Below are 18,041 nucleotides of genomic sequence, written 5' to 3' on the forward strand. Positions count from 1 at the left end.
TCCCAGAGGCTCCTTACACTATCTTCGTATTTTCGGGTTCTTTTTTCATTTTGCTTTTCTGGTTGGGTGTTTCTCGCTTCTTCCCATTTCAAATCTTTGACTTGATTCTTGCCCTCCTCTGGTCTGCTGTTGGGAGTCTGTATAATATTCTTTATTTCAGTCAGTGTATGCTTACTTTCTAGATGGTCCTTTATCACACCATCGAGGGTCTCATTAGATTTCCTGTACATCTCATCAAGTTTATCGACAGACTCTAGAAGCCTCTTGAGAGACCTCAAAAGTGTGGTTCTGAACTCAATATCCTCCCTTGATAGTTTTGTCCTGTTTCTTTGTCTCCGCATTTTTTACGCTTTCTTGGTACACCCCCTAGTAGTCTTTGTGCACAGTCTTGTTGTAGTTAAGCCCTGATTGTTGTAGTTAATACTAGAGGGATTTGACCACCAGGCTGACAGGCTGTGAGAATCAGCTGTGTGGAAAACTTCTGTCCTCTGGGGAGGTGCTGATCTAGCCTTTGCCTGAGGCGATCCAGCAAATGGCTTCTGCGCAGGGCTTGGGCAGGGTGGGATCAACAGGGCGGGTGGAGGGAGCAGTTATGGCTGCTCTCAGTCCCGGTCCTAGAGGCTCTGCTTCTCAGAACCCTGGCTGCCACTGTAAACCTCAGAGAGAAGGCTGCCCTCAGATTCTAACTGATGCCGGACAATCCCGCTTCTCCCGTCTGAGTCTGAGTCCCTAGAGACTCGCCCTGATCTGGAGCCCAGAGTCTGAGACTCCCTCCTGATTGAAAACGACAACCGCGCCCTCAGCCACCAGCCCGCTTTGCGCATGCACCTCGGTACCTTTATATTTTCCACACTGCACCTCTTCTGAGCTTCGGTATGCTGTTCTCTTTCCTTCTAGTTGAAGAGTCTCTCCTCAGCCAGCTTTCCTGTGGTTCTGGGTGATGTCTGTTCCGTCTTTTAGTTGTATTTTTGAAGTGGTTGTTTGCGGCAGCAGTCTCCAGTGTTTACCTATGCCGCCATCTTGGTCCCTCTGATCTGTGATATCAATTTTTTAAAAACCATACTTAAAAGCACATACACATTATCTGTGATCCACATATAGCAGTCATAATTAAAGAGACATGCCTGCATTAAAGAGTCTGAAAAATTTTATCACATAGATGACCTACTTACACCCTAGTATATGTATTTGACAAATATAACACAAGAATGTAGGCCCAGACTTTGAAATAGAAAAGATGCAACTCTCTTGTTTCATTATAACTTTAACGTCAAAATAAATAAATTTTGGAAAAAGTGGGAGAGTTTGTGAACAAAAAAGAGCCACATATTATACCTGACAGGCTCCGTGGAGGCCTTACCAACTCAGAAACCTAAGGTAACCACACAGGAGAGTCTGAAATTAAAACTTTCTAACTAAAATCAATTCATAGTGAGTTATCACATCCTTGAGTAGTATTTTTCCCTAACAAAACGTCAATCTTCACCTTAACTTAGCCTATCTCTAGTCTATTTACACCTTGAATAACATAATTGATAACATGCTTTTGGAATAACAAACAATTGCCCCCCCTACCCCCCATCCCCTCAAAGCACAAGCACTGCAACAGTTTCCCCCTCATTGTTATTGTCATCATGTTAATTGCTGACTGTTAACTACCCTGTACCTGCTAGGGGAAAAATATAATATTGGGGACTAGCTATGGTTATAGAAAATATTAATCACCCTCTGTTAATTGTGTTTGCCTCTTTCTGGTTAAAGAAAGGACATTCTAACCTGGCGGAGAGTTTTACATTCCCTGGACCTGGGAGTCAACCTTAGAAAGCAGTCCATTGATTTCAGAGAGGAAGGTAGAGGGAGAGACAGAAACATCAATGATGAGAGAGCATCGTTGATTGGCTGCCCCCTGCACACTGCACACTAGTGATTCCCTCACATGTGTCTGCCAGGGAAATGAATCCTGAGCCAAGCCTGCCAGGCATCCTTATGTGATCTTTGTCCTACCCCACGTAAGCAGCTGGCGTATCTGGGTGGCAGAGCAGATTTTTGTGGATGACCTGCTGCCCTCCCATATTGCCGGCAGTACTGGAATAAATATTCATATAGGATTCAACCCTGTCTATGCTTAATTGGCTCAAGTAGTGACAGGCTGACCGGACCCACTGGTTGTCCAGTTTCATACCCACCTATGGAAAAGAAGTATATGTCATATATATCATTTTAATTTTTGTCCAATCCTAGAGGTCACTCCTCCCTTCGTTATATTGTAAATCAGAAGATGCCTTAATCAGTAAGTCAAATTTATTTGGAGTCCTGTTCATTATTGCTAGCAGTAGCGGGCCCAGAGGAACTCTTTTTTTAACATATATATTTTTAATTTAAACATAGCCTTTAAAAAAATGTTTGTGAAGTGATAAAAGGGTTCTGAAGAGAATCTTAAAAGAAAACTATAAGTAAATAACAAATTTTATAGAGCACCTGGATTAACTTAAAAAGTAATATTATTTTAAATCTTAGCACACATATACTTATGTGAATAAAGGGTCAAGTTTCTTATATGTAAATAGAGGATTAAGGTTTTCTTAAAGTTTTCTTTCCCAGGCTTGTGTGAAGTAATTAGGAAGGTGACTCAACTGTGAACCCAGCCAGCAGAACCAGTAAGCATTATCAGACCAACCCACCAGAAGTCAAAACATCATCTCATCGCCTGATGACTAATTACAATATCTGACATCTAAGGACCCCCGGGCCTGCATGTAGCTACATTCCTCACCCTGGTCTCTTCCCCTTTATAATCCTGTCCACTACACCTTGCTAGAAGGCAGGATTTAATGCTTGTAAGCATCCTGTCTTCTTAATGGGACTAACCATTGGTGTCATTATAATTCTTTGTTTTTCTTATAGTCCACAAAATCAGAACTTGAAAAGTAAATGTGCTTTGAGGACCCTGACATTCAAAGCAGAATGTTCGCTGCTTCACTCTGTCTTGTACATCCAGCAAAACAAAATAGGGCGACATACGGGGAAGCAAGTCAGTGTATGTGAGAGCACCTGGTGTTTTCAAGATCTTTATGCTTAGTCTTTAGATGTCCTTGCTTAAAGGACACTGCAGACGCATGTGTCTTCTCAAGGATGCTTACCCTGCTGATAATATCTAACACTTAGTTTTAGCTCAAGCTGTGGTTACAATAAAAGCCTAAGGAGGCAGGCGAACAGGGCTCTTTGGTTCCTATAACCAGGCTGTCCCTTAGCCCTCTCTTTCACAGAAACGTGGGTCAGAGTAATGATTCATCCATCACTCAGGATCTGTGGGTCAGTCCTGGCATTGTTAAGTAAACTTGGAAAATCTTCATTTCTGTAATTGTGGATGTTCCCAACAGCTCGATGTTAGTTTAGACTTCCCAGGTTTTTGTGAGGATTAAAAAAGAAAATGCTCAAAAAGCAAACCCTGGCACAGGAAAGTACTGTTTGTCACTTTTTTTGATCCTCATTGATCCTCAGAGTCCTAGGGAAGTCCTGTTATCACCTTCATGTCACATTGAGACAACTGAAGTGCAGGGAGCTGTAGTGAGTCTCCTGGAGATTCCAGGTTGGAGACACAACCTGGAGACCTCAGTGATCACAGTACTGCCTCCCTGCAGATGGATCAAAGGGTTCAGAAAGGCCCTAGTTCTTTCTCAGAAGGCTTTAAAAGCAATGGTGACTGTTGGCATTGGGGAAGTGAAGGGTTCCTGTCCTGAGAATGTTTCTAAAGGTTGCTTTTCTGAAGGTGATGGAGGATGTTAGTAGTGGGGGTTAAAATTAAAAGTATTCATTGCATTGTGCATAGAATTCAAAACCTAAAAAATTCCCAGTTGCCAAAACCGGTTTGGCTCAGTGGATAGAGCGTCGGCCTGCGGACTGAAAGGTCTCAGGTTCGATTCCGGTCAAGGGCATGTACCTGGGTTGCGGGCACATCCCCAGTAGGAGATGTGCATGAGGCGGCTGATTGATGTTTCTCTCTCATCGATGTTTCTAACTCTCTATCTCTCTCCCTTCCTCTCTGTAAAAAATCAATAAAATATATTTTAAAAAAAAAATTCCCAGCTGGTATTGCTCAGTGGTTAAGCATAGATGCACGCACAAAAAGTCCCAGTTCCCCCCCCCCCCCGCCCCCCGCCCATTCTATTTTTTATCAGGGCACATGCCTGGGTTGTGGGGTCCATTCCAAGTAGCAGAGCGCAGGAGGCAGCCCATCAATGATTCTCTCTCAACATTGATGTTTCTATCTTTCTCTCACTCTCCTTTTCTCTCTGAAATCAATAAAAAATATCTTAAAACTCTCTAAAAATATATTTTTTAAACATATAAAATATTAAAACACATTATCCCAATACAAAGACATTTTATTTCCAAAATAAAAAAAGGCACAAAAGGAGTGAAATTCCAACATTCATCTTTGTTATTCCATTGTGTTTTTGTTAAAGAAAATTGCAAAAACTCAGAGCACATTAGGGAGAACATATGAACAGAGGTTTTAACAAAGCTATAGATACAGCAAATATACATCTGAGAAAAGACCCAGCATAAATACCTAGAAATAATACAATCAAACAGTAAGGTAGCATGAAAAACTTAGGGAAAAAAATGTTTAAATAAAGAATGATTGCCCTGACCGGTTTGGCTCAGTGTATAGAGCGTCGGCCTGCAGACTCAAGGGTCCCGGGTTCGATTCCTGTCAAGGGCACGTACCTTGGTTGTGGGCGCATGCCCAGTGGGGAGTGTGCGGAAGGCAGCTGATCGATGTTTCTCTCTCATCGATGTTTCTAACTCTCTATCCCTGTCACTTCCTCTCTGTAAAAAAAAAAAAAAAAAAAAAGATATATATATATAAAAAGAATGATTGACCAAACAAAATATTCTCTAGGATGTGGAGAGCGTAAATCCCACACACACTGCTTGAAAATTGCAAAAAAATACAATCAGTTTAGGTTTGCTTTTTATTTTTGAAGAATACTTTACTAATTTTTAGAGAGAGAAGGGAGAGGGAGAAAAACATTGATGGGAGAGAGCCACATCAGCCAGCCACCTCCTGCACACCCTCTTCTGTGTATCTGTCGCCCAACTCAGACACATATTCCCACTGGCAATCAAATCCACAACCCTGTGCTGCAAGAGATGATGCCCAAGCACTTTGCCACACCGGCCCTGGTGGTACATTCAATTCAGATCACAATTTGCTAATCTTGGTAAATTTAAACATTCATCTAGCCCAAAACTCAGATTATGCATTGAATTTTTCACAAAGGTAAATAACACTTATATCCATATAAAGAATTGTACACAAATGTTTGTACCAGCTTTATTAGAAATAACCAAATATATATATTTTTTTTAGAAATAACCAAATATTTATTAAAATGGACAAACTATGGTGATATATCAATGATAAGAATATCAGAAAAAAATATGAGTTACTTATATATCTTAACTAAATCTCCAAGTATTCATGAAACATAAATTAAAGCACAAAAATGCTTAGAAAAACCAAAGTTCTCTATGAAAATGGAATGTAAATCCATGGTTACTAGGAAAGCTGTAAAGAACAGGGACAAATTATAAGAGGTCATGAAGCAACTACACAGTGACAGAAATCGTCAGTATTATGAGTATAACGATGGTTACAGTTTCATGCACATGTCAAGATGTATGAAACTCTATACTTAACACATGTAATTTATTCATTATAGTTTTTCAAAAATGGTTCAAGATAAAACAAATGTATGTTCACCTATTTTAGTACAACAGGTTTGGCAACTCTATATTCAATCCACATTCTTATGCCCTCTGGGCAAGTCTCATCTCAGTGACATAAAATGTAACAAACAATTAAGAACTTTCACCCAAACCCACTGGAATGCTGGCTGGGTCACAAAAGCCACATCCCTGAACGAAAGACAGTCTTTGCCTTCATCTTGTTTTGCTGCAAGTGCACCAATGGGTCTGATGGGAACATCTGAGAAGCTACAGGAAGCCACAAAAGCTACTGATTATATTCAATGACAATGACTGCTCAACAGAAGATAAACATGCCTGGAGTTGCTCTGATATGTGTACACACAGCTCTTGTAGTCTTTTTTTTTTTAAAAAAAAGCCCGGATGCACGTTTAGATGAGGACCATTCCATCTAATGGGCTGCAGTCTTGTTCAACAACAATTAGGTCTGTGTTTCTGCAGTGAAATGGTTTCCCGTACTTGCGATGGTCCTCAAACCAGTGACCAACACTTATGAAATTGTAGGCATTAGGGCACATGGCCCTCTGCAAGACCTGCGCAAGTGATTCCCTTCAAATGTATTGTCATCCCTTGAAAAGTAGAAATAAATTCATGCTACAAGAAGACCTACTTGAGGCTGTCACAGCTACACCCTCTTTGGAGTGATCTCTGTGTCTCAAAGCATCCATCTTCACCTGAGGACTAGAGAGTCCACAGTGTTTCCTAGGAAAACATGGGCAGCAATGTAACTTTGGCAAAAACTGCTGAGCTAATTTCTGCACCATAATGTTTCCCCAAGGACAAAAATATTTCAGACCCCATAAACGTTTTTCATCTCATCATGCTTGGAAAGCGCAGATCTCGTTATAAACTAACCCATATAGTAAACAGCTTGCCCAAGATTAAGGAAGTCTTAGGAAAAAGCCTTCATTATTTTACAAACCAAAGAGACATGAGTCCGGCAGTTCTTCCATTGATGACTTAGGTACTCAATAAAGTCATCACTAGCATCTAGAGAAAGTGTGTCCCTGAAAATGGCAGTCCCTCTGCAACATTATGTTTACTGGAGCCAATAGTAATCAGTCTTATGTGGCAGCTCATGACCGGGAAACAAGAACTAAGGGCTCAGGTATTCCTAATTTTCTTCAACAAATCAGACAACAGAGTTAGCTTCCCTGGGCACATGAGGATGGTGACTGATGCCATCTGTAGGGACCTTATAGGTGGTTCAGGTGAAATACCTTCAGCAACAGAAATATGCAGTGACATAGACCTGGCAACACATCTCTGTATGTTAGAAAGTGCAACATAGATTCATATGATACCAACATAAACAAACATAACAACAAAGTCACTTGAGGGGACTTTTCATAATGTAGGTGATGAAATGTATGAGATACAATTCAGACTAATGAGACTTCACAAACTTTCTTATACTATTGCTAAGATGGAACGAAGAAACATTTCTAGACATCTAAGATATTTCTCACATTTGGTCTCTTTTGTGCATAGCCAATTAAAAAATTTGGCTGAGATATCTCACATTAACTGGACTAATAAAGGCTTTCTCCGGTGTGAAATCTCTGATGATATAGATTATCGCTCCTGGTAAGAGATTTCTCACACTCATTGAAGTTAGAAGGCTCTTCTCCTGTGTGAGCTCTGATGACAAAGAAGGTATCTGCTAGCGGTAAAAGATTTCCCACATTTCCCACACTCATAAGGCCTTTCTCCAGTGTGAACTCTCTGATGAAGATGAAGATCACTGCTCCTGGTAAAACATTTCCCACATTCACTGCACTTGTACTGACTTTCTCTGGTGTGAAATCTCTGGTGACAATGAAGTCTATCAATCCTCATAAAAGATTTCCCACATTCACTGCATTTATAAGGCTTTTCTCCAGTGTGAATTCTCTGATGACGATGAAGGGTCGTGCTAGTGGTAAAAGATTTCCCACATTCACTGCATTTATAAGGCTTTACTCCTGTATGAATTCTCTGATGACAATAAAGGGCAGTGCTCCTGGTAAATGATTTCCCACATTCACTGCACTCATAAGGACTTTCTCCAGTGTGAAATCTCTGGTGACAATGAAGTCTATCAATCCTCGTAAAAGATTTCCCACATTCACTGCATTTATAAGGCTTTTCTCCTGTGTGAACTCTTTGATGACGATGAAGTTCACTGCTAGTTGTAAAAGATTTCCCACATTCACTGCATGTATAAGGCCTTTCTCCAGTGTGAAAACTTCGATGGTAATGGAGGCCACTGCTATTGATAAAAGATTTCCCACATTCACTGCACTCAAAAGGACTTTCTCCAGTGTGAAGTCTCTGGTGACAATGAAGGCTATCAACTCTCTTAAAAGATTTCCCACATTCACTGCATTTGTAAGTCTTTTCTCCTGTGTGAACTCTCTGATGACGATGAAGGGCAGTGCTACTGGTAAAAGAATTCCCACACTCACTGCACTCATAAGGCCTTTCTCCAGTGTGAAATCTCTGATGACAATGAAGGCTATGCATCGTCGTAAAAGATTTCCAACATTCACTGCATTTGTAAGGCTTTTCTCCATGTTCATAATGAAAGCTAGAAAACTTGGTAAAGTAATTCCCACATTTACAGCACAGAAAACACTGACTTCCAGCATGGACACACTTGTCCTGAATAAACGTGTGATTGCAGCCAATGACTTTGTTATATTTTTTTCTCCTTTGAAACTTCACCCCACATTTCAAAATATCTTCTGGCCTATCGCTGGTCTCAGCAGCCTTTAGGTGGAGATGTCCTGACTCGGTAAGGACACCCTGCCCCACCTCCCGACAGGTGACATGATTCTGGGACACCTGGAAATTGCAGCTCTTTGCAAGTGAGATCCTGTCCACATCTCTAATGAAAGTCTTCTCTCTCACATGCTGCTGGTGAAATTTTGTACTGAAATAAAATCCTTGTGCACACGCCCCACACCTCAACAGTATCTGTCTGTGCTGCTCAGTCAAGTGGAAAATGTTTCCCAAGACTAGCCCACATCTCTCACAGGGGTGGCTCTCCTGGGAAGACAAGGGTAACTTGGGAATACTTGCCTGTGACACTCTTACAGAAACCTTCTGTTCAGTCGGTTCCTCCACATCCTCTGCTCCACAGCAGCAACCTGAACAAAAGGAAACGTTGGTGAAGTACATGCTGACCTTATGAAAACAGAATATCTTCAACACAGATGTTTATCTGTCTTGACTAGGCTTGATTCCATAGAAAGATTTTCAAGACAAATGAGTTAGATTCTGAGAAAATGGCTGTTATACATTTCTTGGCCCCAAAGGTCAGTCAATGGTGAAAATCTCACCAAGGGAGGTACAGAGCACAGGATGGGACAAAAAGAAGAGAGGCAGGGTCTGCTAGTTGTTCCTCCACAAATGGCTTCCTTTCGGACCTTTCATGCTGGTGAACTGAGTCTGTGTAGAACAATTCCAATGTGCTCAAACCCATAAAAATCAATTGTATTAGAGCACATGATGTTCTACCTCAATACAGTAATAGGTGTGCACTCTAAGGCTCTGCAGGCATGGACCAATGGTGGAGGGCACTAAAGAGAGACCTGTGAAAGAGGTAGAGGTGAAAAGTTTAGAGAGCTTAGGTTATCCATGGACTGGGAATCCAAGGAGAATGAGCACTGATCACTATTAAAACTGAGTCGTTGGCACAATGTCAACAGGAAGCAAGAACAAGTAGAATTGGGTGAAGAATGGGCAATGGTACAAAACACTGTAGAACCAAATGGGTTCCTTGTTATGAATGTAACAAAGCCCAAGTGTTTAATATTACAGCCCTTTATTCAGGCAAAACCACTTGTGTTTACATTGTTTCATTCATAAAGTCATGTTTGTACTGTGATGCAGAAATGATTCTTCCCACTTTATTTTCAATTGATCCATGACACGGTATAAATGATAGAAATCACAAAAGAAACATCGAAAAGATGGTCAGCACTGTGGTACAACAACAAGCACAGATGAGATCACAGGCAAAAGACCTATGTGAGTGACATCAGCAAGAAGGCAGAATCAGAGATATGAGAATCGTTCCCCATCCCCAGAGTAAGTAGACAGCTATGCATGAATGAAAAACCCCCACAGGAAATGAGAAGAGTACAATGAAGACAAACAGTATTACAGGACACCAAATAAGGACAACTGCATAGAAAGAATGACTGGAAAGCCTGGGTGAACAAACATATTTGAAGACAGCTACAGTCAAAAACAAGGGTCAGAGTTACCTCCAGCAGCCACTGTGCTTCTGCTATCACTGCCAATAGTGGCCTGTTATTCGAAAAATACTGGAATTAAAAAAAAAAAAAAAAAAAAAAAAAAAATATATATATATATATATATATATATATATATACTTTTGATTTTAGAGAGGAAGCAAGAGGGAGGGAGAGATAGAAACATCCATGATGAAAATCATGATGGGTTGGCTGCCTCCTAAAAGTCCCCCACTGGGGATGGAGCCCATAACCTGGGCATGTCCCCTTGACTGGAATCGAACCTGGCACCTTTCAGTTCGCAGGCCAATGCTCTCTATCCACTGAGTCAAACTGGCTAGGGCTGGAAATTTTGTTTTTAAAAACCACAGAATAACTGGTTTGGCTCAGTGGATAGAGCGTCGGTCTGCGGACTGAAAGGTCCCAGGTTCGATTCCGGTCAAGGGCATGTACCTGGGTTGCGGGCACATGCCCGGTGGGAGATATGCAGGAGGCAGCTAATCGAGGTTACTCTCTTGTCGATGTTTCTAACTCTCTATCTCTCTCCCTTCCTCTCTGTAAAATATCAATAAAATATATTTAAAAAAAACCAAAAAACCACAGAATGGCCCCAGCCAGATTGGCTCAGTGAGCAGAGCATAGGCCTTCGATTGCAACCCTTGGATCCCAGGTTTGATTTCGGTAAAAGGCACATACCCGAGTTGTGGGCTTGATCCCCAGTAGGGCGCATACAGGAGGCAGCCAATCAATGATTCTCATCATTAATGTTTCTATCTCTCTCTCAATCTCTCTTCCTCTCTATCTGAAATTGAATATAAAAAATAAATAAGAATTCAAGGGTAGCCAAATAAAAAAGAGAACTGAAAAAGGTATAGAGACAAAGTAAATGAAAAGACAGCCTACCACAGCTCATGTATAAAATTCAGAAAATGCAATTCTAAGGGGCAATTTTATAGGGATAAATGACCTACATTATGAAAAAAAAAATCTCCAAAAATACTGGCACCTCAGAAAACTAGAAACAAAACAAGAAAGTAAACCCAAAGGTTGGAAAAGAAAGAAACAATAAATATTAGAACAAACAAAAATAAAAGGAGAAAAGACAAAATACAATAATACCTAACAGGTATTTTTTGAAAGATACAAAATTGGAAAAAACTTTAACTAAACTAGCAGAAAAAAACAAACAAACAAACCAAGCCTCAAATAAATTGTAAAGAAATGAAAGACATTACACTTGACACTATGAACCACAATTCATCATAAGAGATGTTGATGTTAGCAGGTGACATGACACTCCATATAGAAATTTGTCAAAATGCCACCATGAGCTTCTGAAATTAATAAACAAATTCATGCCAAACCGGTGTGGCTCAGTGGATAGAGCTTCGGCCTGTGGACTCAAGGGTCCCGGGTTCGATTCCGGTCAAGGGCATGTACCTTGGTTGCAGGCACATCCCCACTGGGGGGTGTGCAAGAGGCAGCTGATCGATCTCTCTCATCGATGTTTCTGGCTCTCTATCCCTCTCCCTTCTTCTCTGTGAAAAATCAATAAAATATATTTAAAAAATAAATAAATAAATAAACAAATTCAGAGGCCTGGCCAGATAGCTCAGTTGGTGAGTGTGTGGTCCCTATGCACCAAGGTTGTGGGTTTGATCCGCCATCAGGGCACATGCAGGGGAGAGCCAGAGAATGCTTAGATACGTAGAACAGCAAATCAATGTTTCCATCTCTCTCTTTCTCTGTCTCCCTTCCTGTCTCTAAAATCAATAAATAAAGGATGGTTAGTTTGGCTTAGTGATTGAGCATCGACCCATGAACTAGGACAGTAATGGAGAACCGTTTGAGCTCGGCGTGTCAGCATTTTGAAAAACCCTAACTTAACTCTGGTGCCGTGTCACATATAAAAAATGAGTTCGCGTGTCACCTCTGACACTCGTGTCATAGGTTCGCCATCACTGAATTAAGAGGTCACAATTCAATTCCTTGTCCGGGCACGTGCACAGGTTGTGGGCTCAATCACCAGTGTGGGTCACACAGGAGGCAGCCCATCAATGACTCTCTCTCATCACTGATATTTCAGTCTCTCTCTCTTCCTCTTCCTCTCTAAAATCAATAAAAAATATATTTTTAATATAATTTATAGAATAAATACACCTGTGTTGCTCAGTGGTGAGAGTGCTGGCCTGCGTATTGGAGGGTCATGGGTTAAATTCCCACTCAAGGGCAGGTACCTCGAGAGCCGCCCAGACGGCTTTGTCCACGGCCCGAGAACCAGCGTGCAGACCCAAGCACAACTATCACCCGAAGGGTGAAAGGGGCGAGAGCAGCTGTAGTGTTGCTTTCTCCTCACTTTTGGTAGCGAAATCCTCATTTTAAACATAAGAGGACACATTATTTTAAAAAGCGGTTACGCGTCTCCGTACCCTTTCTGAGTAGAGCGTGAAGAAGTTGTGACAGACCTTTCTGAACACAGGGACATGTCACGGATGGAAATAGCTACATTTTCCATGTGTATGACCTTTGACCCGGCAACAAAAAGCGTACACCTATGGATGAGGACAGTGGGGGTGGTAAGGGCAGAGGGTGGGGTGGGAACTGGGTGGAGGGGAGCTATGGGGGGAAAAAAGGGGCACAACTGTAATAATCTGAACAATAAAGATTTATTTAAAAAAAATTAAAAAAGGTTTAAATTGTAAAAAAAATTTAAAAAAATTAAGAATACAAGGAGAACCCTAACTGGTTTGGCTCAGTGGATAGAGCGTTGGCCTGCGGACTCAAGGGTCCCAGGTTCGATTCCGGTCAAGGGCGTGTACCTTGGTTGCGGGCACATCCCCGGTGGGAGATGTGCAGGAGGCAGCTGATTGATGTGTCTCTCTCATCGATGTTTCTAACTCTCTATCCCTTCCTCTTTGTAAAAAATCAATAAAATATATTAAAAAAAAAAAAGAATACAAGAAGAAACTGGTGTTTTTCTTACTCACAATTATAAGCCTACTTTTGCCTCCGCCCTATGTACACAGTATATTTTAATGGCTGTGTAGGTGGTTTCAATCTCCTCCTCCATAAGACACAGCTGATAGATTTTGTAATTTACACAGACTACCAGCTCTGCATTTGCAAATGTGTATGTCTACCTCTTGATGATAGTCATTGACCAAATCCCATGCACAGGAAGACATTTCGGGGACATTCAGTTTGATATTATCTTTTTAAAAATACATCTTATGCCCTGACCAGTTTGGCTCAGTGGATAGAGCGTCGGCCGGGGGACTGAAGGGTCCCATGTTCGATTCCAGTCAACGGCACGTACCTAGGTTGCGGGCACATCCCAAGTGGGGGGTGCGCAGGAGGCAGCTGGTCGATGTTTCTCTCTCATCAATGTTTCTTTTTTTAAAATATATTTTATTGATTTTTTACAGAGCGGAAGGGAGAGAGATAGAGAGTTAGAAACATCAATGAGAGAGAAACATCGATCAGCTGCCTCCTGCACACCCCCTACTGGGGATGTGCCCGCAACCCAGGTACATGCCCTTGACCGGAATCGAACCTGGGACCTTTCAGTCCGCAGGCCGACGCTCTATCCACTGAGCCAAACCGGTTTTGGCTCTCATCAATGTTTCTATCTCTTTATTGCTCTCCCTTCCTCTCTGTAAAAAGTCAATAAAATATGTATTTTTAAAAAATACATCTTATGTTGGGGATTACCTTCATTTTGTGCATTCATTTGTTCTTGTGGAATCTGATACAGTGTGAGGAGTCATGTACATGTTTATGCAAAATGTTTATTGAAGTGATTCCAATAGTATTGTGTTCTAATACTTGGAGAATTACCATCATTTTTATATAGGAAATGGCCCCTCCACCCCCTGCCTTTTTTTTTTTTTTTTACAATAACTAATATTTTTTAAAATATATTTTATTGATTTTTTACAGAGAGGAAGAGAGAGAGAGAGAGAGTTAGAAACATCGATGAGAGAGAAACATCGATCAGCTGCCTCCTGCACATCTCCCACTGGGGATGTGCCCACAACTCAGGTACATGCCCTTGACCAGAACTGAACCTGGGACCTTTCAGTCCGCAGGCTGACGCTCTATCCACTGAGCCAAACCGGTTTTGGCCAAAAAAACTAATTTTTTAATGTAAAATATTTATAATAAAATGTAAAGGTGAATTCTATACATGTTCAATAAAAACCATATCTTAAAGTTAAAAAAGATACTTTTACTGCTAAGCACTAGTAGCAAGTATCTGAGCCTGCTAGAAAAATGGTGGCACTAGACCTGCTGAATGCAGGGTTGCCTAAAATATGGAACTTATAAGTAAGGGGGTGTGGGGGAGCAATACCCAAGAAGCACAATTAAGCACATACAAAAAAATATGTAACAAGATATTAATATGTAAAATATACAAGGTATTCAAAAGACTCTTTAACCAAAAAATACAGTTAATAAATAGGATAAGGACGTAGAAACAATTTTTCAAAAAATATGTACAAATGACCAACAGGAATATAGAAAATGCTTTCCTCACTAATCAAGGTGGAATCCCTTACCTTCCTACAACACTATCAACCACAAGTCCTTCCCTGTGAATTCAGTGGAGCGGGGAGTATTGGGACTTCAGGAATAGAAGGGAGCAGCGGAAACAGACCAACTCTCCCCAGGACAGCAATTACCCAGGAAACTGGAAAATCAATCATACCACAGTCTACCTGGGAGGACAGAGCACACCATGGGGGATGGGGCCTGGGAAATCGCAATGCCAAGTCCAGGTCACTGGTGAGAGTGAGGGTCTTACCCAGGGAGGATGTAAGTTCAAAGTTCTCCAGCATCACATTCAGGTACAGCTGTCTCTGACCCTCATCAAGGAGGCTCCATTCCTCCCTGGAGAAGTACAGGGCAATGTCCTCAAAGGTCACACCAACCTGTCAGAATGGAGACAATTGTAAGCAGACCTGCCTTACTGAGAACCAGTAATCCTATTCCTTACACACCTTCCCCCCCTCAACCTCCTCCAGGGCAACCGGTTACTGTGCACACCAGGCCTTAAATGCCAGTGCAGGCTGCTCTCTCATCACAGTCCCATTACTCACTGTGATGGCCCTTAGCAGAGCAGCTGGGTTGGGTGGGAAGGATTGGGGGAGGGGAGGGTAGAGGGCAATGCCATTTAAGGTCTGGGCGATGCCTGCAGGGCCCCAACCTTCCTGCCAAGCAACACCACTGCAGTCTCCTAGATCCTGCCCCCAAGACAAAGCCAAGCGTCGGTTTATGCTTCACCTTTGAGTCCCCACAGCAGGTCCCGGGACAATCAGCTCCCACTTCCTCCAGATGTGCACACCACTGGGTAATGTTTACCCTCTTCCCATGTTCAGATCCCAGGTTCACTCCCTCAGCTCTGCCCCCTTCCTGCTCCAATGCCACTGGATCTCGCTGGACTCACCCGTGAACTTGGCATATGGCGTGTAGAGAGCTTGCAGTCCAGCCGGATCCAGGACCACCCCAGGCCCCTGATGGACCCACAGCCGGGAAAGCCCCGAATGAGTCTGTGCCGTCCTCCCTGCAGCCTCTGATCTTTCCGTCAATACTCACAGCCACATCCTCAGGGACCTTCAGATGCAAGTCACCCCCGTCCTCTCTGCCCTGCACTTGCTGTGTCCTCAGAAACCGCAACACCCCTCTCTCCCCTCCGCCTTCCTCACGGTCCTCCACGCGGGACTGAGCTGCAGGACGGGACAGGCGCCCTCCCCAGGCTGTGGTGTCTGTGTGAGGAAGCGGTGAGGGCCTGGGGGACTGAACTCACCTCAGCCCGTCTCCTCAGCACCGGCCAGGCCATTGCACTCCGTAGTCGGTGCGGGGCGGGAGCGGCGGGAGTAGAAGCCGCTGCAGGAACGGCGGTCCCTGTCCCGGCCCTGGGCGGGTCTGGTGGGGACTCCGAGCTTCAAACCCACGTGTGCGCTGTGAGCACCACTGCAGGCTCCGACCACGGGCTGCGAAGCGGCGAAAAACACTCTCCAGTCTTCTCCTCCGGACCGTGCGCCGCCTGAGACAAAAGGGAGCGAAAACAAAATTTACCGGTCCCGCCCTCCAGAACTTGACAAACGGAAACGCCTTTTCTGAGCTTCCATTGGCTCAGCCTGGTGGCATTCCACGCCCGGCCTTCTGGGTAATGTAGTTTCTATGCCCCAAGGCCAGGATCCGGTATTTCCTCAGCTGCCTCCAGGACTGGTTTTGAGGGCAAATAGCCCAAGGACACACCAAGTATACTCAGGGCCCTCCAGCGCCTTCAGGGGAGGGGATTATCAGGGAAAGTTTGTTCCTGCCTGGCTTCCTTTAGCTGCTGGTTTTGCATATCTTTCTTCAAGATCTACTCTTTGTGAATGACAGGCATTGTGTCTTCCTTAAGGCCATTTGGCACCTATCTCCTTCAGGCCAAATGTAGCTTGCAGAGGTTGCTCAAGTCTCTAACTCGATCTCACCTGCCTCCATTGAATCCATTATACATGGTTAATGTCACAAAACAGACACTCATACTTAAGAGCATCTGCTTCTGATGCCATTCGAAGTGTCAGCTCTGCCTGGGCTGCAGTGTGGATAAGATGGCCGAGAGAAAAGTGAAAAAATGCTCAAAGTCACTGATTACCAGAGAGATGCAAATTAAAGCAACAATTAGATACCACCTCCCAACTGTCAGAATAGCTACCAGCAACAAAGGACAAGTGCTGGCGAGGATGTGGAAAAAAGGGAACCCTAGTACACTGCTGGTAGGAATGCAGACTGGTTCAGACATTATGGAAAACATAGGGAGTTTCCTCAAAAAATTAAATATGGAACTGCCATTTGACCCTGTGATCACACTTCTAGGAATATATCCTAAGAAACCTGAAACAACAATCAGAAAGAATGTATGCACCGCTATGTCCATAGCAGCACAATTTACAATAGTTAAGATTTAAAAACAGCCTAAGTACCCATCAGTAGATGAGTGGGTAAAAAAGCTGTGGTACATTTATACCATGGAATACTATGCAGTGGTAAAAAGAAGAATCTCTTACCCTTTCAGACAGCATGGAGGGGCCTGGAGAGCATGGTTCTAAGTGAAATATGTCAGTCAGAGAAAGACAACTATCACTTGATCTCACTCATAGATAGAACCTAATTAACAAAATTAACTAATGAATGGAGCGGATCCAGAGACGTGGAAGCTTGGAACAGAGTGCAGAATCTCTGATAGAAGGCGAGAGAGGGTACAGAAGAAAAAGAAAAAAAGAGATTAAACATCTCCGGGTGAGGATTAAAGAAATACACAAACACACCAAAGTCACCTGAGCCTTGAGCATTGTCTTCTGTTCCCTGGAAGCAACGAGAAAGCTCTAGCTTGCTGGGTTCTGGGTCTGCTCTACATTTGTGTTTATAAATTTATCTTCAGTCAGTTGTGTCCCTGGAAATGCTGATACCCCTCCATGTAATGTTCTCCTGCTTCCCATGAGTCAATTGCTTTTGGTGTTGTTGTAAGAAATGTCCAAACAGGTGGAGAATTCTTCTAAGTTTATTTGGCCCAAGCTGGTCCCAATTGCCAGAAACAGAATAACAACAGGTTGAGTAATTCTCGGGAGAATGGCAGTTTTGCACCTTTTTTATACATTAGACTCAAAAGAGAAGACATAAGGGGGTTCATGAAATTCACTGGTGATAAATTAGGGGGGGAGATAAGGACGAAAATCTCTGGGGTTGGAGGGGCATGGCATAAGTACTCTGGTACTTTAAAAAAATAGGGAAGATTCAAAATTTCAACAATGCAAACAGCAGCTTCAGGTGAGCCTCCCCAACGGGCTTGACCAGCACTGGTAGACATTGTCCATGGCTCTGGAGCCAGAATATTGGATTGCAACCCAGCCTCTTATATCTGACACTTGTTTGATGAGTAAACTTGGAGAACCTACTTCATATCTGTAATCACGGACCTTCCCAGCAATTTGACATTAGTTTCGACTTCCCAGGTTGTTGTGACAACGAGAAAAT

General features: G+C 42.7%; 1 protein-coding gene across 1 annotated transcript; it reads right to left on the reverse strand.

Annotated features, from left to right (window-relative positions):
• Positions 1–4,374: 4,374 nt before the first annotated feature.
• LOC139000104 (zinc finger protein 418-like) lies at positions 4,375–16,083 on the reverse strand. Its single transcript, XM_070402381.1, has 3 exons — positions 15,823–16,083; positions 14,821–14,947; positions 4,375–8,906 (listed from the first exon to the last, which is right to left on the reverse strand). Exons 1-3 carry the CDS (start codon positions 15,853–15,855, stop codon positions 7,390–7,392), a joined length of 1,677 nt encoding a protein of 558 aa, XP_070258482.1. The 5' UTR covers positions 15,856–16,083; the 3' UTR covers positions 4,375–7,389.
• Between the last annotated feature and the right edge of the window lie 1,958 nt (positions 16,084–18,041).

This window comes from Myotis yumanensis, unplaced genomic scaffold, assembly GCF_028538775.1.
Source record: "Myotis yumanensis isolate MYYU_CA2020_CCGP unplaced genomic scaffold, mMyoYum1.0.hap1 SCAF_23, whole genome shotgun sequence".
Classification (NCBI taxonomy): domain Eukaryota; kingdom Metazoa; phylum Chordata; class Mammalia; order Chiroptera; family Vespertilionidae; genus Myotis; species Myotis yumanensis.

Bases quoted from the DNA above. Each gene is read 5' to 3' on its own strand.
- LOC139000104 (XM_070402381.1), bottom strand. From the start codon at position 15,855: ATGGCCTGGCCGGTGCTGAGGAGACGGGCTGAG. The intron at 14,948-15,822 runs GTGAGTTCAGTC...CCATTCTGACAG, and splicing joins TGCTGAGGAGACGGGCTGAG to GTTGGTGTGACCTTTGAGGA. The intron at 8,907-14,820 runs GTAAGACCCTCA...CCTTTTGTTCAG, and splicing joins TGAACTTACATCCTCCCTGG to GTTGCTGCTGTGGAGCAGAG.